This window comes from Chelmon rostratus, chromosome 9 (genome assembly GCF_017976325.1).
Source record: "Chelmon rostratus isolate fCheRos1 chromosome 9, fCheRos1.pri, whole genome shotgun sequence".
Classification (NCBI taxonomy): Eukaryota; Metazoa; Chordata; class Actinopteri; order Chaetodontiformes; family Chaetodontidae; genus Chelmon; species Chelmon rostratus.
In genome coordinates, this window is record NC_055666.1 from 10,361,701 (window position 1) to 10,385,729 (window position 24,029).

Below are 24,029 nucleotides of genomic sequence, written 5' to 3' on the forward strand. Positions count from 1 at the left end.
ACAGTCTTAAAAGGGGGGTAACGTTAAATCATATATACATATATATAAATAAATATAAAATATATAACAGCTCCTTTGTTAGCAGTCACAAATGTCAAGTTAAACTGTGGTCAATACCCTGAAAGCAAATGGAGATCCAGTGATAAGCAAACAGCAAGCCTGGGTCAGAAGACATTTGTATGCAGCAGGGAGAGGATGTGCATTAGCATCAGACTAAAGCTGCTGCCGCAGCCCCGCACTTCTTTGTGTTCAGTTTGGTGGTGGGGGCAGGGTAAAAGAGAAGAGGGATTGAGAGAAATTGATGGGACGATGGAGAGGGGCAACTATGGGGTAATGTCTTAGCTTATTACAACCAACCAATCTTTCTGGCTGAGTAAAGGCATTAGATAATGGACAGACAAATACTGACTGGCAGCACCTTGGGCTTGAACTGCACACTGACCACACAGCAGCAACAACTTGTCAACTGATTTGTCAACATGTCAACTGATGAGCTATCCAATGTTTGACCAGTGAATGATTCAAGTAAAATGCTTAACACCAGAAATCAGAATGTGTCATTTTCTTGAATTCTGAACACTGGAAATCAGAATATGGCATTTTCTCAATGGTTCAACTTCAAGCTATGTTTGAAGAAGTCAGTTATTAAGATGGCAAGATGCTTCTGACAGTACAGCGCCTTGGAGCAAGATATCTGATTTTGAGCAATTAGGACACAGTTTGCTGGCTTGTGCCCCCTAGAGGTAGCCAGAAGGTACCATTTGTGGCTTTGACTCTTCATTGAGCCTATCAAAATTTGGCTTTTAACTTCTAATTGAATGCTTGTGTCAATGTCTCTCTGCACATGCTCATAGGATGCCTACAACAACTTCTGAGAAAGTGTTTGTGTAAACCAAAAAGTTGTTACACTTCACATCTGAATTCAATGAAAGACATTATATACACTGATCATACCGATTTCCAAAGCCAAGCACCTCCACTTTGTTTCTATTTTTTTTTTCTTCCAGCTTCGCACTGCTTTTTCTACTGCCCTTCTAATCTGTCTTGCATGTTCAAAAGTCAAAATTGAGTTGAATATTTCTTAATGTCATTCAAGCAAACATTATGGAGAGACCTCATTTTTGAGAACACCAAGAATGGGGATGTATGTGGTACTCCTATAAAGTTCTGTCAATCATTTGACATTTCACTGTTGAAGAAAACGGTTGTATTAAGTGACTGAAAATCCACAAAATTTGTAGAAATATGCATCCCTTTGCACTCTGGCTCTTTGTAAACTGTTTTTGTTTCCTCTTGTCATCCTCTAGCCCTGGTTCCCACCCTGCCTAAAAATAAAAAAAGAAAAAACAAAAGAACCAATCCCCTCTCTCTTACCCAACCTCTTTGTGCAAAAATGAATGCTTTTCTCTTCCCATTTTCCTTTTGTATTGTAATATGTACAATTTCATATCTGTATAGTGGATAAGATGTGCCAAACTGAAAAAAAAAAAACATTTTCCCCTCAAAACATATATTTTTTAAATAAAATGGTTATAATTTACAGTGTTTGCTAACTGATGGATATTCACAACTTGGTTTGGTCTTTCATTATATTTTGGTTTAATGTGCAAATCTTTAGCTTACAAAAATACTTAAGTAAATTAAATCAAAGCCAACCCTTGATGAAGTTGATGGGCATCAGCATATTTTGAAAATTAAGAAAAATAAGTTTCTTATGTGAATTCCAATTCCTTTCCATCAATGCATGTCAGCATATTGATTAGGTTTAATTTAAGTCAACGATATAAAGATTCTAATTACACTGTCAAGCAAAACTCATGTCTCCAGGGTTCAGAACGTAAAGAGGCTTGAAAACCCTGCTTTAAGGTGGAATGATGTTGTGTTTATGCAGTTCTGAATGTGGCCATTTAAAAAGAAAGAATGGGTAAAGCATAAAAAAATCTATTTTGTGGTTTCCTGTTATGACAACTGTTAACTAAGGAGCTTCAACAGAAGGCTGCAACTATTGATCATTTTAATTATCAATTACTTTCTCAATTATGATCGTTTAGTCTATCACGTGTCAGAAAATAGCAACAGATGCCCATTACAGACCAACAGTCCAAAACTCAAAAGGAATTGAATTCACAGCAATATTCAAACAGAGAAAAGTGCTAAACTATCACATTTGAGATGATGGAAGCAACAAATATTTGTTTGTGGTATTTTTGCAAGGTAAATAACTATAATGAATAATCAATTAACTGACTGACATTTCAGCACTACTTCAATAGTTAAGTTCACCTTGCAATGAAAAAACGATATTCTGAATAATGCTACAGACACATCAACCTTCAGATAACATTCGAGAGAACAGTCAGGGTGTTTGCTGACAGCTGTCAGTTCATGCTCCACTAAAATACATTTCTTTCTGGTGTATTGCAGTATGCCCACTCTTATTTCTTATTATGACTGATCTTCTCGGGGACCAAAACACAACAGCCCCATCAGGAATTCTTTAATCCAAGCTTTTCCAATTTGTCAGAAAGTCCAGATAAGATGAAAGTGTTCAAAAGAAATTCTAAGAGTTTCCATTTAAGGCTTCAGATAGCCACTTTTCGAATGACAGTTTTACTGTTGTGTGTACTTTATCTGAAGGCAACCTGCTGTCAAAGCAGGTGGAGTTTCAAAAATGTGAACATTGTGAGGAATGTAGGCTGACATGGCTATCCAACAGCAAGAGCCACTTTAATTGTATCTGCTCTTTTTTGATGAGGCTTAAAGAAAGAAAGTGCCAGTAATTAACCTGCAGAGTGTACCCAGGTGGGGGAGAAACTAAACTGATGAGTCTGACTGCATAGCTTTAGTAGTCTACAGGGTTCAAGGACTCCAAGCCCACATATGTTTTGTCTATTCATTATGAGGCCTCCAATAAATCTACAAAATCATTAAAAGGAAGGACATATTGATCTAGATGCCCATCAGGAAATACCTTTCTAATATATTTATTGCATAATACATTTAAAGCCATTCCTCAATCATATCACTGGAGGATCCAAGTGAAAACAACAGAAAGTTGAGCAAACCAAAAGTCCACTCAATGTCTATGGACAAAACTTAACTTTCCTGTTGATGTTTTGGCAAAGACGGCAACTTTACTTCACAAACAAAATGAACATTTGGGTCATCAACATCTTCATTACGTTCTTTCTTAATCTTTCTTCAAATCAAGGATAGGATGGGATGTTTTGGTAACCTTCATAGATGTTTGTGCCTCTTCCATTGGTAAGCAGGCTACGTAGGTTAATGGTTTGTTTGTCAGTTTTGTGTTTATTGTTGATATGCGATCAGGAGTCGGTTTTATTTTGAAAATTGACCAAAATTCTCCATGCTGTTCCAGTTTCTGACTTCCAGCCTAGCTCGATCTGCTCTGTACAACCTGACACAGCTTTTGTCGAAAACAGGCTAGACCTGTATTCTTCACAGAGCAGAGCAGAGACTTGTGGGATGTTTCTGAGCACTTCTGGTGGAATCACAAGCACTGTCCGGAAGGGTTGCAATCTGTTCCAAGAGCTACAGTGCATCCGGAAAGTATTCACAGTGCTTCACTTTTTCCACATTGTTATTTTATAGCCTTATTCCAAAATGTATTAAATTCATTTTTCCCTCAAAATTCTACACGCAATATCCCATTATGACAACATGAAAAAAGTGTTTTTGGAATGTTAGCAAATTTATTAAAAAATAAAAAACTAAGAAATCACATGGACACAAGTATTCACAGCCTTTGCTCAATACTTTGTTGATACACCTTTGTCAGCAATTTCAGCCTCAAGTCTTTTTGAATACGATGCCACAAGCCTGGCACGCCCATTCATCTTTGAAGCACCTCTCAAGCTCTATCAGGTTGGATGGGAAACGTCAGTGCTCAGCCATTTTCAGATCTCTCCAGAGATGTTCAATCAGATTCAAGTCTGGGCTCTGGCTGGGACACTCAAGGACATTCACAAAGTTGTCCTTAAGCTGCTCCTTTGATATCTTGGCTGTGTGCTTGGGGTCGTTGTCCTGCTGAAAGATGAACCATCGCCCCAGTCTGAGGGCAAGAGCGCTCTGGAGTAGGATTTCATCCAGGGATTTCTCTGTACGTTGCTACATTCATCTTTCCCTCTATCCTGACTAGTCTCCCAGTACCTGCCACTGAAAAACTTCCCCACAGCATGATGCTGCCACCACCATGCTTCACCGTAGGGATGGTATTGGGCTGTGATGAGTGGTGCCTGGTTTACTCCAAACAGGACACCTAGCATTCACGCCAGAGAGTTCAATTTTTGTCTCATCAGATCAGCCATATACTTTTTCTAAGAAGTGGCTTCCATCTGGCCACTCTACCATACCGGCGCGATTGGTAGATAACTGCATTTTTGTCTTTCTGTAAGGTTCTCCTCTCTCCATAGAGAAACGCTGTAGCGTTGACAGAGTGACCATCAGGTTCTTGGGGAGGTGACCAACCATCCCCAACCACCAGTTTAGACGGCGGCCAGTTTTAGGAAGAGCCCGAAGCGATTCCGAATTCTTTCATTCACAAATGATGAAGGCCACTGTGTTCATTGAGACCTTCAAGGCAGCAGAATTTTTTCTGTACCTTTCCCCACATTTGTGCCTCAATCCTGTTCTAGAGGTCTCTCGACAATTAACTTGACTTCGTCCTATCAACTAAATGTACCACAGGTGGACTCCAATTAAACTGTAGGAACATCTCAAGGATCAGAGGAAGCAGGATGCACCTGAGCTCAATTTTGAGCTTCATGGCAAAGGCTTTGAATACTTATGTACATGTGATTTCTTAGTTTTTTGCTAAAATCTCAAAAAAAAAACTTTTTTCATGTTGTCACTATGGGGTATTGTGTGTAGAATTTCGAGGGAAAAATGTATTTAATCTATATTGGAATATCAAAATGTGGAAAAAGTGAAGTGCTGTGAATACTTGTCAATTTGTGGGTTAATGCTATAAGCAAGCAGGTAATAGAGTAGCTATCAAAATATTAAACTTAAGATAAAATCTGAGTATAAACATTGGAGAGCAAAAACTAATGAGCCAAATGTAGAGCAGCATTGCAATCACTGATAAAGACTATGTGTCCATGAAGGCACTGGCTGCAGTTAGAAAGTGGCCAAATAAGAACAAACCAGGCACTCCAGATGGCAGGTTTGGTGCCTCCTAACCAGCAAACAATTCTCTTTAGTTATAGGAAAATGTGTTACATCATTACTGCTGAAAGCACTTGCTTTTAAGTAACAGTTCTGAAAGTTCCGCTTCAAGTCTAAACAATCCTTGTTTTCTATACACAATAATTGGATGACAACAAATACTGATGTGTAACCCTGAATACCTCCGTAAACTGCATGATTACAAGCACTATTGTTTTCTGATAGGTAAAAGGCCCTTTTTTTTGATTCTGTGTGGAGTCTGAATGTTCTCCCCATGTCAGTTGGTGTTTCCTCCAGGTGCTTCAGTTCAACCGTAGTTTAAAGACATGCAGGTCAGGTGAACTGGAAAACCTACGGCCCATCGGTGTGAAGGTGAGTGGGAAAGTGCTTGTCTATGTATACGTATGTTAGGCCCGTGATAAAGTGGTGGCCTGTCTATGGTGTACACTGCATCTCACTGGATGTGTGCTTGGAGGGGCTCCAGTCCCCTGAGCCCTGAGCAGGATACAAGGTGAAGATAATTGTTTTAACAAATAAACATTAAATATGTTGAGTATGTGTAGGTGTACATGTGTATATTTTTTATTTATTTATTTATTTTTGCTTAATAATATGATAAAGCAAATCTCATTCTCCTTGGTTATTTAAAAGCAGGGTTGTGAAGCGTAATTTCCTGTTGCCAAGGTCAGTGGCATGACTGATGAAAACAAAACTTGTGAGAGCACAAGTTACAACATGCATAGATGTGGTTTGCCTAACATCCCACACATATTCATCATAGCTCAATTTGCTTCAACTCAGTCTACCTTACCTTCAACCCAATGTAATTCTCTGGCTAAACACACATGCAATGTGCAGATTCTTGTTATTTTTAACAATGTTTATCAGACTTTTGGGACTAAGAAACAGACACAAAAGGTGTAACAGTGTTCCGCATAAAACTGCTTTTGTTCATTTTACTTGTGTGAATGTCATAATAAAATGAATACATTACAATGCTCTTCGGGCAACAGAACAAAAAGCGCAATTAATATCTCCTTCTTTAAAGCAACGATAGATAAAGTTGTTATATTACCAACGAATCACACGACTATTTGTATGTGATTGAACAAACAGAGAATTATAACGTGCAGTTCCCCTCAGCTTTATAGCTTCTTCAAGTTCCAGTTCATGTATGTACGTATGTATGTATGTGTATGTATGCGTGTGTGTGTTCTTGTTAAAAATTTACTTTATAAAATTTTGTAAAATACAGTTCATATATGTAACTGACTTACCTACTGACTTTGATTATTAGTAATAAAAGTTTTTCTTTTTAACCTGGACTTCTAAACTACTTTTACGCACTCCATAGGAGCAACAAAACTCCAACAGGAAAACAGGAATGTGTGTGATAAATTAGACTGTTCAGATGCATCTAATCACAATGTGTTCACAAAAAGGGATATTTGGAGGTATTAAGTAATCCCAAGGGCCAAAACAGGGAGCTTTTTAGGATGGAAGGCAAATTGTACACTTAAAATCAGTACTGCAGCTTTCTGTGGTGACAACACATTGTGCCTCAGGCTGTACAACAAAAGGAGAAAATATCAGACAGGCAAACAATTAAATATTCATCTTAAGAAATACAGATAAATTAACCTACAGAAACAAAGGTTGCCACATTCGCTTATTAAATTTTCCAGTAACAAAAGACTCTTTCAAGCCTTTAAAATCAGCAAGCATGTTTCCCATGGTTTATTCATCCATGCACCTCTAAGAAAGGGGGATGCTAGAAATCAGTCTCAGCATCACAAAATGTCAATTTGTGAGGACATGGCACTCTTTATCCTGTTTAAATGTTGTGGGAAAAAGGGTGCATCTCATCTACCTGCCAACAAAGCAAATCAAAAAGCCTAGAATTCACCAGTAAAAGATCAAGGGCAAGGTCCAGGAAATGTTGCCTGACAGGCTGTTACTGACAGACCAGTGTTTTATGGGGGCTGTAAATATACGAAAAGCCTTGGGGACACTAAATCTTTGCCCTGTTACATTGTATGGAGTGTAATTTGTTTTAATTATGCATTTAGATAAGATTACAACTAGACACACTGGACTGCTTTCACACTGGTCTTGCTTCTTACTCTACTGCTTTTAAAACAATTGGTTACAAGAACAAAAAAACAAAAACAGCTATCAGACAACACATGGTTTGTTAGTTTTCAAGGCTTGGACATACATCATGCCTTATGTTTTAGAAACTTGTCTCAACACAAACAAAAGGTAATATAAAATGCGGACTGGTTTCCACATTAGGGATAACTTGGTATGCAGCTGTTTATACCTTGAAACCAATCATCATTTTCTCTGTTAACACACACACACACACACACACACACACATATATATACATATATATATAGACATACACGCAATACATACTTTTTATATTTTTTCTACATATTTTATTTTCGTTTTATATAGTCAAATTTCATTTTGCTTTTATAATATGCACATATATATACAGTCTACTTTTTATTTTGTTTTTTTGTTTTTTTCGAATTCTCTACCTCTGCTGCTATTTTTCTTCAAACAGGAAGAGCCGTATTGCAAAGACGAAGAAAACAGAAAAGAGGATTTAGCAAGGAGAAAGTGGAAGAGAAATGCTTAAGAGCAAAGAGTGGGAGGACTATATTGTGATACACAGAAGAAAGGTAAGTGAAAGGAGAGGCAGGGGTCCACTGCTGTGGCCAGGCATGTCCTTTTTATGCAAATCCAAATGATTACATATGTGATTACATACTTTAAGTTAGAGGACTTTAAATGTCGGTAGCTTAATATGTTTCACACAAGAGAATGATGCTACGTGCCACATAGCATCATTCTCTTACGTGAAACAATATCGTGACAGATGCTGGGACCTACAGATGCATTATTAATAAAAAATGGCAGAAACAGTTACACTCAGCACATGCCATGCCAAACTGTTATGACAATATGGAATAACTGAGGATAATCTTTAGTCTTGTTAACTCACCACGACACCACTGTGCACAATTTCAACTTCAGGAATAGAGGAAAACAAACGCTTATCCATAATCCAACAACATCATGCATTCTGCATATCAAGAAATTTCGCCATTTCTGTTTTCCAAATCTCAAAGTGAGCCTTTTGTGCCTTGCTTTTTCAATCAATTAGCTGTTCTCATGCATATTCTGAAAACATTTTCCAAAAATGTATTTACTGTACTGTTCACCCAGTGTTGTGATGTCATATTGTTAACTGTAACTTGCATGGACAACAATTGCAAGCACATAGCATCTGCTTTAGTAAGTAGTAGATGTAAAAGACACTGTTTTTTAACTAACTAATATATTCCACCTCTGCTTAAACAGCTGTGCTGACACAAACTGACTGTGCAGTAAATCTGCTGCTGGGAAATGCATTAACACACAGCTTGGAAAATTAGAACTCAGAAGAACACTTAAAAAAAGGAAGTGTTTGAAAAAAGGTATGTTAAATAAAAACCACACAACACACATTTGCTCTGAAACAAAATGGAACAAGGTTCCACTGCCTATTAGACTGAAATTTAGCTTTTAACCCACTGCTTTAATTGCTTTTATTACTCCAATCCCTGCTCTGCAAAAATCAGAGACATTTAATTCAGACAAGGCTAAAGAGTACTTTTTAACAATCAATGCAAAGCTCTGTTTCAATGCTTGTGTTCTAGTGTAGGGGTTGTAGCATTTGTAGTATGCATAATAAAACAAATCTACTCACAATTCAATGAAATAAATTAATAAAAGTGTTTTTGACATGCATTACCAGAAAATAACATCTTTTGCTCTTAAATCTCTTCACTGTGTGTTTCTTTTCTGTTTAGAACATTGGTCTTATTTGTTCTGATCATGGTTTTAATATAGCCTTAATTTTGCTATGGTAGCAAATTTAACTTTGTCTTGCATTATCCTAATTATCAGAACAGAAGGATGCTGAAAAATGACTTTGAACAAAACCCTAGCATCAATCCTTGAAATTTCTTAGGTAAGGATGTCCAACAGAATTTCTGTCAGAGTCTGAAGGAGAGGCAGAAAAATAGAGAAGGGGGATAAACACAACTTGTAGCTAGAGGGAAGGAATAGGCAGAAGGGATGGGAGAGAGAAAGAGAATGAGTTAGGAGTCCATCCAACAGCCTCAGCTGTGAGTGTAATCCCATATGCTGTAATGGCAACATACTGTTTAATGACTTGCAGTGCCCCATCTACAATCAGAATAATAGGCAGACAAAATCATGGACAGCAAACTGCATGGGCTAAATTCCCCAGCAAAATCAGTGTTGGTCTACAGTGTATAATAAGGTCAAGGAGGGTTTTTCTTTTCCATGAATTACAAATTTCAAACACACCTTTACAGCTCTGCCATACAATGACAGCACACACATCCTCATCAAGCCAGTGTGAGGTTTGTTTAGTTAAGCTTAATCACAGTCAGCTACCTGTCATACTGTCTACCATTGTTGATGACACTAGGTTGAGACACTAACTATGTGTCAGCCACAGTTCTCAGAGGATACATACTAGGTCATTAAATGCACAAGAAGGACAATGACATATTACGCTTCTCATTGATTTCCTTCATCTGGCCAAATGAGTAGCCAAATCCCTGTCATGTCCACTCATCATCTCTGTGATGATGAGATGTTTTCCTCCATAAACCTAAGTTCTCAAGTCATACAGGGCTACATGAGTGGCACGAACAGTCCAGTGAAGTAGAAAACTTGTTTTGAAGCAAACCAGAGATGCTGCATGAATGGCCTGAACCTTAAAATAAACTGGCAGTGTTCAGGATGAGCAATGAGAGCAAACCGTGGCTGTAATACCTGAGCACGGAAAGGACAGTATTGAGAGAAAATGACATGTATACTTGGCTGACATCTGACCACTTATCATTTTGTCTGTCGATGTCCAGTGAAAACATATTTTAACACACAGACAAAAGGGGTTTGTACATGATGCACAATCAAATTAAACAATTTTGTCAACACTGACTTTGTAACAATTTTCAGGTTACCAATGTCATATCCACCAGCTCCTAAATGATTTAAAACCTGTGCGTATGTTACCTGTAACCTTATGTAATGATTCTCCATATTCCACATGTATTGTACATATGAATCCGAATGAAGACATTAGCATTGAAGGAAAAAATTATAATTGGAGTAAAAACAAAACCAGGGGTTTTAGTATAAAATACCCCCAAGGCCTATCCTGACCAACTGTGCAGTAACAAACTTCTGCAGTGTTGTACCAAACTGCTCTAATGCTAAAAAGCCCTACTACATACCACTGCAAACTCAGTGCTCTGTCTCAAGTACCACCTCGATAAGCAGTTACTGTTTCTGCCAAAAAGGTTGTGTTTATCCCTTAAAAAACTACTTAAAACGATTTCTGTGACATTGCATGCAGCAACATTCATTTGCTCACTTATTAAGCAGACAGGCTTATGTCATTGCTCAATTCTCTGCTCTTGTAAATGCCCTGGGCCAGCAGCTATGCAACGGATGTGCCAGTCCTAAAACCCCACAAAACCCACAAAATACTAAAATTAGACAATGTTAGGTTACCTTGGCTGAGGCGGGTTATCACTATAGGTAGTAAGCTAGTTAGATGGGCATACTAAAATCAGCAGCTACCTTTAAGCCTATAGCAGATACTTTGACCAAATTGGAAATCAATTAGTAGCATCTGCATTATAAAGATATTTGAGCTCTGGTAAAACTACTGCTTATTGAGTGAACAAGAGTTAGAATCTATACCACAATCACACCCTGCCTGACTAAACATCCATTAGAGCCACAGGACCACTGCAACACTTCACAAATGAAATGGGCAAGCTGTGCAGTTTATGATTTTACCTCTAAAATCCAGCAAGAACAGCAGAAAGCAGATAAAGTTCAAACTCATAGATAGTTATAAACAATGCATTACCACAGCAATGAAATTTCTCTGGGTGACTGGCTCACACTGAAATCCTGCTGTAAAAAGGGAGGATATTCTGGAGGTGGTTTAACAGAACTGTTTCCAAACAGAGAATATAAAAATGTGACAGGGAAAACAACGTAAAAGAAAATTAGAACAGCTGAAGGACAGCACAGAAACATTAAAGAATTTCTCAGTTTCATTGCTCCATTCTTAATACAAGACCTCACCACTGACAACAAGATATGTTCTACTGTTATGATCTGTTGGGAAAGTTCGAGTAACAAACACAGTTCAAAAAGTCATTCTTTAAATATGCCAAATAAAAAAATGAAGCACGGCCTTTCTCTGCCCCTGAATGTCAAAATGATTAAAGATGAATTTATGTTAAACAATAAAATACAATTGTTTACAACAAAAACTGTGCTAGTGCGAAACAAAAAGCCTACTACTGAAATAATAGAAAAATCCACTGCTTTCTGTTGTGACCTGGGGTGGTTACAAGATTATGATTCAATATCCACATGACAGAGTTCCGAATTAAACACTGACAAAAAAACAGTGCATTTTCAGTTGCTGAAACTAAATTGTTACGTAATACTGAATGCATTTTTAAAGCAATATGAGAATAATATAGCCAGATAGTTCAATGATTGTGAACAGTTAACATTGATTTTGTAGATACATCATTTGGAAAAAAAAAAGAGTTCACTGCCATCACAGACAGCAACAGCTGATAACAAATCTTGATGATATCTAATTAGATTTAACAGTGTATGATGGCTCATCACCATTTAAGAATTTTGGATTAATTATGGTTATCACACAAGTTAAATAAGTAAAGCCAAATGTCTTCTTCCTAAAACAATCAGATAAAATTTCATTCTATAAGCGCAACGTATATATAAAAAGTAAAGTAAGTATGCAAAATATCTATTTACTTTTACTCTAGAGTACGTTTTTTGTTTTTATTAGAGTACCGTGCAAGGGAAACCATAGTTTGAGATATTATGCTAAAAAGAAAGCATTTTATGTTATTGGAGAGTTGCACTATAATAACCACACAACCACTTGAAAAGTGACTTCAACAACATACTAACTTATCATTTGTTTAAAAAAGTAATAAAATAGACCATCTGTGTTGTCCCAGAATCACACAGACTACATTTACACTGACTGGACAGCTATGTATCCAAACTCAAAAAAGCTAAGTGTAAATATATCCAAAAGGCTTTCAAGATGGACTGAAATCCAAGCAAATGCAATGTTGATGTTGCAAAGGTGTAAATGTGTCGATCTCTCCAAGACACCCAAGTCATCTTCTATCCTCCCATAGTGTAACTATGTCTGAGAACAGCCTGTGGAAACAGCCTTTCACTGTCTGGTTTTCTTAATACATCCATGGACTGTCTCCTTTGTCCTTGTGATAATGGCAGCTAAAGCTACACTGCAATTGCGCTGACATTAGCCATTGTTCTCTCTCATTAAAGCAACAGGGAAAAACAGGTCCAGCAATTTTCACACGTACGATCAAATACAAGGCACGCAGCTCTGCTGTAATGTTTGTCTGATCTCTGATCAGTTTTACCACTGAAAGATCTGAGTGAGTGAGAAAACAGCATGAGTTAGAACTGTGAAGATTAAACTTTCGTCTCACTCATGGTTCATATATACAGTTCATTTGTTTGTGTTAGGCTACAGATAGTTGTTAGCTAACGCTAACTAAACTGTTAATGTTGTAACTAAATTGCTTACATGCAGAAGTTATTCTTCTTCTAGCATGTTTGGCCCTTACCAAACAGCTTCAAGTGCATTACCACCTATGTCTGAAATGAAGGGCTGGCCCTGATTGCATATGGCCCAGGAAAGCAAAGACGGATTATAATCAGATTTGTGATCTGGCCAACAGAGATGAATATTCATATGTGCATAAGCATATATGAAAGTGTCTTAAATCTGATCGGGATTTTATCTGGATAAAGATTAAAAATGACTAGTGTAAATGGGGCCACTGTCTTCCTACTTAAAATCCAGCCCTGTAAAACAATCTAACAGTCCACATCAAAACCAAAATCTTACACAAAAGTAAGATGTCTGCCGAGGGCTTCTGTTCCCCTGTCTCCAAACCTGATCACTTGTTTTTGGAATTTGGAATTTACAGACCCAACCCCACCTGGGCCCTAAATTTATCTAAAGCCTAAAGCATTTAACATGTAGAGCTTGTTGGGAGCAGCACACCCTGAGACGTCGACAGAGTTGCAAGTACAGTACAACAGTGTTAAAAGTTCAATTTCACTGAGTCAATTTATATGTTAACTACACAGGCCTGATTAACGGGAGACACTGTTGATTGCAGCACAGTGTATTCAATTTATTTCTAGGCACAGTGACAGTGTTGATTTCCATAGTTTAATCATGTAATAGGTAGGACAGCGCTATTATCAAGAAAAGGCCTGGAAAGAGGGACTTACATTTATTCTCAAACACAATGTTAACTTTCTTAATACATGTTTAGAAAAGGTATGGAAGTAGTTTCAAGTGTAACTGTTCAGCTCACAAGAAAATACTAGATCAAATACTGTGATAAAATTTGCTTGGAATCAGATGACTCTTCAATTTTTTTCTTTAGAACATAAAGCAAGGTAATTAGGTAGATAATAGATCTAACCATGATTTTTTCTACAGTGCTCTGTAGAGGCAACTGCTGGGATTCACTTGGATTTCTCTTTGAAGAAATAAGACCATTTGTATAGCAAGTTAACATCATCCAAATAAGTGTAATAATTAGGTCCTCCAGAGAGGTAAATAATAAGTCGAGTTTAGCTAGGCTGAAATTAATTCATTTTTTTAAACTTATGTCTGTTGACCTTATCAATTTTGCTGTCCAACTGTCCAATAGACGCAAATATCAACCACAAAAGAGAGCTGTTGTGTTGTGAGTAAAGAGAAGGAGGTGGTGTGGTGGCAATGGGAAGGGAATGCATAGTTAAGACACTTACATTGCCCATATACTCAGAGAGAAGATCCTGAAGAGCCTGGCGCACAGAATTGCATTCAGCCACAATGCGCTCCCTGCGGTCATCACGCGTGCAAGAAGAGTCGGCCATGAGGGCAGCACCACTGATAATGCTCTCAAGGCGCTCCTCCAGGGAGGGACGGAAGCGCTCCTCACTAAACGCCAGGGGGTCCACGATGATTTGTTTCTGTAAGGAAAGGGAAAGAAAGTCAATTTTGCCTTAACTTGACGGTAACTATAAAGTGATGTCACCAGTCCAGTGTAGTAATAAACTGTAAGAGTTGAATTGTTGTCATTGTGTTAAACACTTCTTATCCCTCAAAGAAAACAAAAGACAATAAAAAAAAAAAATCTTCCTCACTTTCACATTAAAACACAAAAAAACGTTAGAGGACCAACAATATCAAAATATTTTTTGGTGTTTTTCTGCACTAAAGTAACTCTGAAGAAAGGAAAATGTTAAACTGTGCTCGAACAATTCAAACAATTCATAACCAAAGCAAAATGTCCTTATTTAACCAGAAGTTCAAACCCAGTGAGAAAAGCGTGAATAATGCAGTGTTGAGAAGTACTTCAGTTTTCCAAAATTGCTCTGTCTTAAAGCAAAGCTTTGCCTCGTGTACACGCTCAAATGAAAAAAAGACTTGATTGGTGTTTGCTAAAAACATAACTGGCTTTTCTAATTTGGACTCATAGCTGTCCTGTTCTCATCTGTCACACACAGAAAAAGAAATGCTCCTCCGCCTGTTCCTCTCCCAGTGCCCCAACTAGAGAAAGTCACAAAACGTAACTAAATCATTTGAAATGGTAAAAACACAGCAACAGAAAAGTTCTTCTAAAGACCAAATGAATGAATAAACAATTAGGCAAAAATAAAGCAGTAATACCCCGTCTGCAACGAAAACTACAAGATCCATTTCAGACAACAGATGAGCCTATAAATATGTCATTATATATATAAATATATAATCCCTTTTGTGAAAGGATCTGATTTTGCTACCTTTCATTTGAGTCACAGAAGTGCAACAGTAACACACGCTCCTCTCTTTAATATCTGCGGGATGATAGAGAACACTTTAATGTCTGGCTTCATAAGGGCAAGCCTGTTGAGAGAGGCAACTAGTTGAGATGCTAGAGAGGCATTTAAGATGGTTAAGGTATCACCATGATGCTTGAGGCAGCTCAACAAAGAAAGCCAACTTCCTCAATGATAATCAAACTCTGTGCTTCTGCAGATGCCTTATTGCTACAAATTATTCAACAATTCAGATGTTACAATTGTGGTTTATTAGGCAGCCCGGCCTCTATCACAGCCACCTCCAGCCCCCTCCATTCCGTCTAATCTGACCTCCTCTGCTTGCGTGTCATATCACCATGGCAACAGGCACACGAGAGACACGGAGGAGGAAAAAGAGAGATAGAGAGAGAAAGAGAGACAGAGAGAGAGAAAGAGAGACAGAGAGAGAGAAAGAGAGACAGAGAGAGAGGGTGACTCATTTACTAATTTTGCTTTGCACTTGAAATTGGGCATCAGAAAGGAGGCCTGCACATCCGTTTTTGGGGGATGACTTCAAGTATATGAATATAAAAAATATTCATTTGGTCTAATCATAGGCTACAAAACTCAACTAAGGTGAGACCAAGGCTCAACTGAGGCAAGAATAAAATAAAGGTAATCTGTATAAATGCAACTAGTATGTATATAATAATATAGTAGCATGCCAGATAAACCCAGCACCTACAGCAGTAATCCCTGAGTCATGAGCCACTGGCACTGACAAATGACCCAAACAAACCTCCACAGTGTAGTCAGACAAGCAAACAAGGAGCGTTAAGGGCCAAACAGCTCAATGTTCTTGACTGGCCACGTCAATCTGACTTCAATCCAAGTGAGCATGTGTTTCCCGAAAGGCCCCCAAAACAAGCAAACCTTGAATTTAGCCACAGTATAGGCCTGACAGACTACCATCAGGAAAAATACCAAGCCTTTGGTGTCAATGGGTCACACACACTGCAGACAGTTACTGACTACAAAGGATTTTAAGCAAACTGTAAAATTTTCCAACTTGAAGGACAATTTAGGATGTCTGATGTATTTTCTGATTATGAGCTCACCTAAGGAGCAGCATTACCCAAGAAGTGACAGAATGTTGGCAATGTCCACAGAGGAATTACATATGAAAATGAAAATTGCATGTGTGAAACTGGTATCCTGTAAATTGCTTGAGATCCTATGGTTTGCTTTGCAATAACCATCCTTAAGACGCCTGCAAAAGGCCATGAGTAATTAAACAGTGCATCATATGGCCATGGGCATGTAAAACATGAGCATGCAGATTGCATCAATCACGTGAGTAAACAATGTCACTGCAGGGGAAACACATGAAGTTACACACTGCTGCTTGCTAAATGACTAAATAACAGATCAGCACAAGATGTGTGATGTGTTGAATGAAAGAGCACACAATGGAAACCTGTACTTCTATAGAGCTCATTGAAAATGATTTAATTTGTCACATTGGATCTGTTCAGTGCCTTTGGAAGCTCTCTGAATATGAACAATTCTCATGTAAAATAAGACAGGGATTTTGCAAGTCTGAAGGAAGTCAGCATCAGTGAGAGGAGACAGAAAAAAGGTTAATCATCTTTGCATTTATCACCCCAGGCAGCAATAAGATGATTAGCTCAATGTTTTATCCAGCTGTTATATCAACGTTGTTTCAGGTAAATATTGTGATGACTAGTATGTCAAAGGTTTCATATACCCTTTAGTTTGATATTTTTATTAATATTAAGCATAATAAATAGTTCGTAAAAATACATTTCGAGGTAGAAGTGTAGTCCTATGGGTAAGGGGTAGGGGTAATATTGTATCACGGTATAGTAATTACGATATAAATTCAATTAAATGGTTTAAAATAGTCATAACCTACCATACTGGATCACATTTAACTAATTTCTATTTTTATTTGGAACTTACAAACAAAAAACAACTGCCTCACATGAGACAACACTTTAGTTCAAAACAAAAGACTTAAAACAGTAAAACTAACTCTCTTTCAAAATGAAAGCTTTAAAGTTCCAAATGAGAACAGAGATGCAATAGAAGTGCATAACCACCACCAACAGTCGATCTCGCATCCTCGTATCAACTCCAGACAATATCCGGAGAGCCAGGTCTGGACATTGTCCAGAGTTGCCCTTTCACACATGCAGCATACTTGTCCGTGTCAGACGCATTCTCACTTAATGGAAATACTCCGATTGATTTAGGTGAGGGGTGGCACCTGAGCAGAGCATTCAAGACAAGAACGACTTATTCATATTGATGACTGTTTTTGCATTGATATTAATACCACATGTATTAGGACGTACCCGCAATGTCAACAAAATGAGTGGAAAGCAATATAGACATGCAGAAAAAAGGGTAAAGCAGCTACACTCTGAAACATCATCAACACATCCAGTCGCTCGCTGTGTAGGAGGGTAATGGTGCAAACACTTTGAATGACAGTGTGTAAATATGGCTTAAGGAGTAGCTCCAACAGTGGAAACGATATTGCTAAATCTCTACAGGTGGACAAATTTCTAATGTTACACTGTATATCCCATCAGCCCTAGTATCAACAATTAGAGTACAAAGAATAGATAAATTCAAAATGTATTGGAAAAAACAAAAAAATGTAAAGTTACTTCCTCCAAGTCGGTTGAGGATCTTATGGACAGGCTGGATATAATGGAGTTGGAGTAAACACTGAATAATATGAACTGACTTTCGGAGATATAAAGATTTTAAGTGTGAATAAATCAGGGACTAGACAGCAACATGCAAGTGGTTTTAATAGATTGGGGTTCCTCCCTGTGCTAAATGCCAAAATGTATTCTTTTCTTTGCAATAGGAGGACCATGCCCAAATGATCTCACTTCTTGCCTAAGCGCCAATAACGACTATAATACACTTTGCTGTATTCTTCAGAACCAACCAACTTAGCAATAGTAGAGCAAAGCTCAGTAGCTAACGGCAGAGAAGGGGTTAACCTATATTTACATAAAGTCGAGATTATTACAAGATGTACTTGTAGGTACAGCACGATGTATGTCTCTTTCTGAAAGCTGCAGTTGTGTAAATCTACTTCATTTGACATAGAGATAGGAGCAAATCAAGGAATGAAGCAGTAGTGACTCAAGAACATATTCAAATGTACCCCAAAGCCATGTCCCAATTTGTCCACATATCTCGTCTTAATTTCCACCTCGACCCCAAGCCCTTCAAGGGCTTTTGGTCATTTTATGATTCAGTTGGTTTTGTACACACTTACACTTTGTACACTAAACATCTAGTAAAGTATAACCTTTCTGAACAAGGCCATGTGTACATATGTTCACAAATAAATATTTTTATTATACCCTTTGAACTGCACTTTACTGTTGCCGGGAAAAATATGATTTTAAAGTTCACGCTTTGTGTTAATCTGGCAGATACCTGGATGTCCAGCTGGAGAAAAGGCAAATGGGCTGTGACTTGTAAACCACTCATTTGACTTACATCAAAATTGTTGAGGGCGTAGGCGAGTTCTCCACCCCCTGCTGGCTGACTGAGTGCTGAGTCTTCAGTGGCAGTGGCCTGGGCGGCGTTGGAGATGCCAGACACTGCATGCTGCAGCTGCTTGTAGATCAGGTCACGGTTGGCCTTGTAGGCTGCCACATCAGGGTGCTGCAGGCAGGCACGGGATGCTGTGTACAGCATGGGTATGTTCCTCTGCAGCACCCCACGAGCAGCAGCCATTTGGTCCTTGTGGTGGACATCCTTTAGCTCCTAGTGGAATGAGATGAAAATGATCATAGAAAAGAATGAAAAAAATAAAGGGTTAAACTGGAAGATGGAATACTTACAGGGAGCTGGGTGGTAACGTACTACTCAAAATGGGCCTGTCATACCCTTATGGAGACACTAAGTGTGACAGAGTTTGTTCTGGATGACCCAGATATATTTCTGTCCCCTGCGGTAACACAACACAGTCATAATCAGGGCATTATAATATGCCTTTGCAATTTAATGCATTGCTATTCAGACCTCAGCATTATATTGTAATTACATCTTCATAGGAGGGAGAAGATTTAGTCATCACTGGCATAGATTTATGGCATGAAAAACCAGCTTGCATACACAAAACAAAAGCGTTCACTCCAAATGGAAAGCTCCCAGGGTTTTTTCCCCACTATTGCTTGAGACATGCTCAGAGAGAAAGAAAAAAATCAGCTTTTAAGCCCCATTACTTCCTGCATTCACTTTTGTTAAAAACATTTTGCTATCCATAAAAAAGTGCAATTACTAGTAAAAGTAATTTCTTCACAAAATCATCAGAGATCGTTTTGGCAAGTTTCCCATTTAAAAAGGGGGCAACACGGAGAACAAGAACCGTCTCATCTTGGGGTGAATTTAGAGATGTTATTTAAGTGCTTTTGAGGCATGAAGCTGGTGCTCATCACTGCTTCAAATTTTTGGAAAGATGCAATTCCATCATTCAAACATGTTTCCAGTGTGATGTGTCAACTGGAAAAACCTTATTGAATTCTTTATCCAACTTCTCTAAATCAGTGTCTCAATCAAGCTTGCATATTGGTAAAAACAGTCAGATATTCCATGTCCAATGTAATTCAACAATAGTTAATGTTGGAAACTGCAAAACATTTAGTAAAAATCAAAACTTTTTTACATTTATTTTTTGTTTTTGATGGTTTAGAGTGTGTGCACAGCATAGAGAAATGCCAAAATGTTGTAAACTTGAATACGTATACTTGAGGCTAGCATGGAGGATACCTTAAAAATATTACAAAAATGTATACAACTTCCTTTGTAGCTAGTTTGATGACAATTTTGACAAATAAAGGGGAAAGAAAAGGCATATGAATGCAAAATAAAAACATCATTGAGTAAGCTTTCTTTATTTCCAGTAATTAGTAGGTGTGTGCATCTCATGGAGCCTTAGTTTCATTTGGAAAATGGATCATGAAATGCACTTCATGACTACAACTTATAGTATATTGGCGAAAGACAACATGCTATTTCTTACCACAAGGAAATGGGTTTTGGTCACATTTAGAGTCAAGCCTTCATGTCCTTTTCCCACACTCCCAGCCCACTTCACTGCAATTGGTAATAAGATGACTGCTCATGCTTACTGCATCTAATCGCCCAACTAAAGCATGAGGCATTCTTCTTGCTTACTCCCTCCTAATGTTTTACTTATAAATTGCTATGTGGGTTGGAGACCATGTTTTGATAGGTGTAACAAGACTATTAACACCCATTCAGGCACCTGATAACCTCCCAACTTAATTAATTCCACCAGACTCCTGTGCTCCCCCAATTTGATTTTGCCTGTCTTTTTGGCCAACTGCACATTACCTGCTGTCTCTTGGCAGCCATGATGTTCAGCTTGTCCACCTCTGGTTTCAAGGCCTTATATTGGATCCCAAGGTCCTGCTCTGTTCCTGCATTACGCACTTTAACCAGATTGTCCTCCACCTGAGCCAGGCAGACAGAAAAAGTTAAACCATGCAATGTACAAAAGTACAGTTCTTTACCACCCCGCTTTCAAAGACTCATTTTCAAAATTGCAATCAAATCAGGACAATCAAGTAAGATGTGATTTTAATTAGCTGTAGCCTGTTATCTTACGTGTCAAGTGAAAAGGTGAAAAATTCGAGTTGACTGAAATTATATCAGTTTGGTATTAAATCAAAATTCAAGAGACTCACCAAGGACCCATTTTTTTGTTTTGATACATTTCTATGACATCTTGCCAGAGATATAAAATATACATATATGAATTCCTTTATTAAAAAGAAGCAATAAATTCCACTTTTCTGTCAAGTACTTCATTATTTACACTCACATGGCAAAAAGTATGTCTACAACTTACAAATCACTCTTGACCCAGAAATACATTATCCCTGATCTTACTGGATATTATTAGACAACTCGTGTAAACTTGCCCTACTGGGTGAAGTGGATTACTCCAATCCATGCAAATGCTTTAATCTAATTAAAGCCTTAATGTGGTCATCAACAGTATCCAGTTGTAGTACATGCATATAGACTCCCATGTCATTTCAGAGCTCAAAATAATTTAGAATTTTTATACTTTCATTTTCTGAAATTCCAAATTAGCTTGTAATATACAATATGCACAAGAATGTAACTATCTCACCAGTTTAAGCTGCAGTAGAAGTTTGTACACATCAGACATGTCTGCCAGCACCAAGAGATGTGTGACTGCTGACAAGAGGGCTCTGGCAGCACGAACCATATTGCCCCTCTTCACAGATGAGCAAGGGTCTTCTGCGAATTCTCCAGAAGCCTGTCGCATTGACTCACCTGAGAATGTGTGACAAAACATCTGTTATAATTCCAAGGTCTTCACTTGAAACAACTGTTCAAAACATTGATTGTTTCACCAACTACGAACTAGCATTCAAAGTGCTGAGACGTGTACTTAATCCCTGGTTGTCTGAACAGGAAACTGATTTCCCATCTTTTGCAATCATGAAAGAACAAACATCCTACTATCAAGCTGTTAACATGTTTTAACATTACCTTGCCTGACCAATAGTTTGTGATATGGAAATATCTATAGAACTGTATATCAATGTATTGCTAAGTCACATAAAATAATTGTTTTTTCAATTCAAACTGCATGCCTCTGTTATCCATTAAATCTGACAAAATTCTTGAAGTGTGAAACGTGTTTTTTTAATTAATAGCAGTTATAGTAATATTAGTCTACAGTAGTAGTACTACTACTAGTAGTGGTCTACATGAGCTGACAGCAGATGTCTGAGAGCCACCACAGTCAGTTCCAGGCTACAAGTTAATTGCATCAGAGGAAGTTTTCATTTGAGACAAACAGGAGTGTGTGGGAGAGATGAAACAGTCTGACGAATTTTCCCTTCCTGCTCAGGGTCAGCTCTTGTCACACAGAGTGACAAAGACACACACACCTCTTCAATAATAATGTCTGCTTGCACACACAGCCCTCTTAAAAAAAAAAAGAAAAAAGAAAAAAAAAGAGGTCACAGCCAGGACAAAAGGCTCACTGTCTGGTTTGTCCGGCACCGTGCTTTGTCCTACATTGGGTAGGCCTGTACAGTCCCCTGGGCACACAAATAGACTTTGTAGGCTCATATTATGAACAAGACGTTAAATGTGTAAATAGTTAATTTGAGTGGAGGCACTGACAAATTCAAACTCTAAAAAATGCCTTCAACAGCTACCTCTGCATTGGAGATCTAAAGGCAGCAAAAAGATAAACACTTATCTTGTCCACTTTCCTATGATGTGGAACAGTTCTATAGACTGAAGCTAAAACAGATGACACGCACCAATGGCATGAACTCTAAAAAAAAAAAAAAAAAAAAAAAATTCAAAACTAATTTGCCAGCAATTTGCACTCATCAGTTGTTACTATCTTGCTAAATACTTTTTTTCTGACTATCGCATATATCCAGAACAGCCCCATTCTTTCGGCAACACTGCTTATGAAGGTGTGCTATGATTGTAGGTGAACTGACTGCAGCTACCACAAAACTAAACAGGGTAAGCACTTTGCACAATTTCGGATGCTTTCAAGGACAAACAAAGGCTATAAGTACAGATGTTACAAAATGTGTGGCATGGTATTTCATGAAACAAAAAGGCAACACTGAAAAATAGATAGTGCTATCAACTCAGTCTTATACACTGGCTATGTGAGTGTTGCAGAGTAAGAACAGAGTGGAGTAGAGTGCTATTAATGTCAAAACTCTCACTCAATAACGAGCAAGCTGTATTTAGATACAGAGTAAAGTGACTTCTTGATTTTGACCACTGGGATGATTTCTGTGTGTTCCGGCCACAAGCAGTCAGTGGATCAGCTCCCTAACTGATGTTTGCTGTGAGAACAAAAGGCAGCAGAATGTGTGACATTTCAGTCAAACAGATTTCCTAAGTTTTCAGGAACTCCAATTTCTCTTATTTTCCTCCAGACCATCTCCTTTCTGCCCTAGTCTATTTACATACATTGAGTCATGAAACTCAGAATAACTACATATTTTCACTCGGGTTGAAATTTTTCCACTCCAGCACTTCTGTCCGTCTATATTCGAAACTATCTGCTAACTTGCATTGGTGCCGTCTTCACAACGTCGGCATGACTTGCATTCATGGCACCTCTAAATAAGAGAGCACAAATGCCAGTTGACTGGCTGAGGAGTGCTCCTTCATAAATGAAGATATCAAAAACAGATGATCCAAGGACATATCATAAGACCAAAAGAAAAGAAGACAGAGAGAGGTTAGGGTTAGGGTTAGAAAAATTTAAAAAGCCTTTAATAATTGACCTTTGTGTGTTTGTGGTTCAACTCACAGTAGACATGCCCTGATGAAGACTGAGCCGAAACGTGTTGGCACTAAGAATTACAGTGATATGATAGATGAACAGTAAAGCACCAAACACTCATATTGAGACACTAAGATTCAAATGTTGGTAGCTTTACTGGGAAATTACTGTTGCCAGTTTCTTTTTTGCTGATCAATAAACCAGCCATTTGTTCTTTTACTGTTCCAGTAAGGAAACCAAATTTCCAAAAATTGTCAAATTTAGTAATGTTTTCAAAAAGAGAAAGATAAAGACAAAAGTTGCACTATCAAACCTGTAGAACAGAAATCTCACACAGATTCTGACCATTTTACCCCGACAGGCAGCTAAAGCAGTTTGTGCAAATGATCGACAACACAGATCACAAACACAGTCCACAGCTTCAGGCTGTTATTCCCCCCCTGCGAACAAAATCAATAAGGCCATTTTCAGGGGGCAGATAGTG

The 24,029-nt window shown here is 38.0% G+C and overlaps 1 protein-coding gene across 3 annotated transcripts in view; it reads right to left on the reverse strand.

Moving 5' to 3' along the window:
- ctnna1 (catenin (cadherin-associated protein), alpha 1) overlaps positions 1-24,029 on the reverse strand; it is a 74,691-nt gene that overhangs the window by 45,510 nt on the left and 5,152 nt on the right. For all 3 annotated transcript variants that reach the window (XM_041943478.1, XM_041943477.1, XM_041943479.1), the window contains exons 4-7: positions 21,380-21,546; positions 20,575-20,694; positions 18,712-18,981; positions 14,149-14,352 (exon numbers count right to left, since the gene is read on the reverse strand). In XM_041943478.1, coding sequence (XP_041799412.1) covers positions 14,149-14,352; positions 18,712-18,981; positions 20,575-20,694; positions 21,380-21,546 — 761 coding nt within the window. The remainder of the gene's footprint in view (positions 1-14,148; positions 14,353-18,711; positions 18,982-20,574; positions 20,695-21,379; positions 21,547-24,029) is intronic.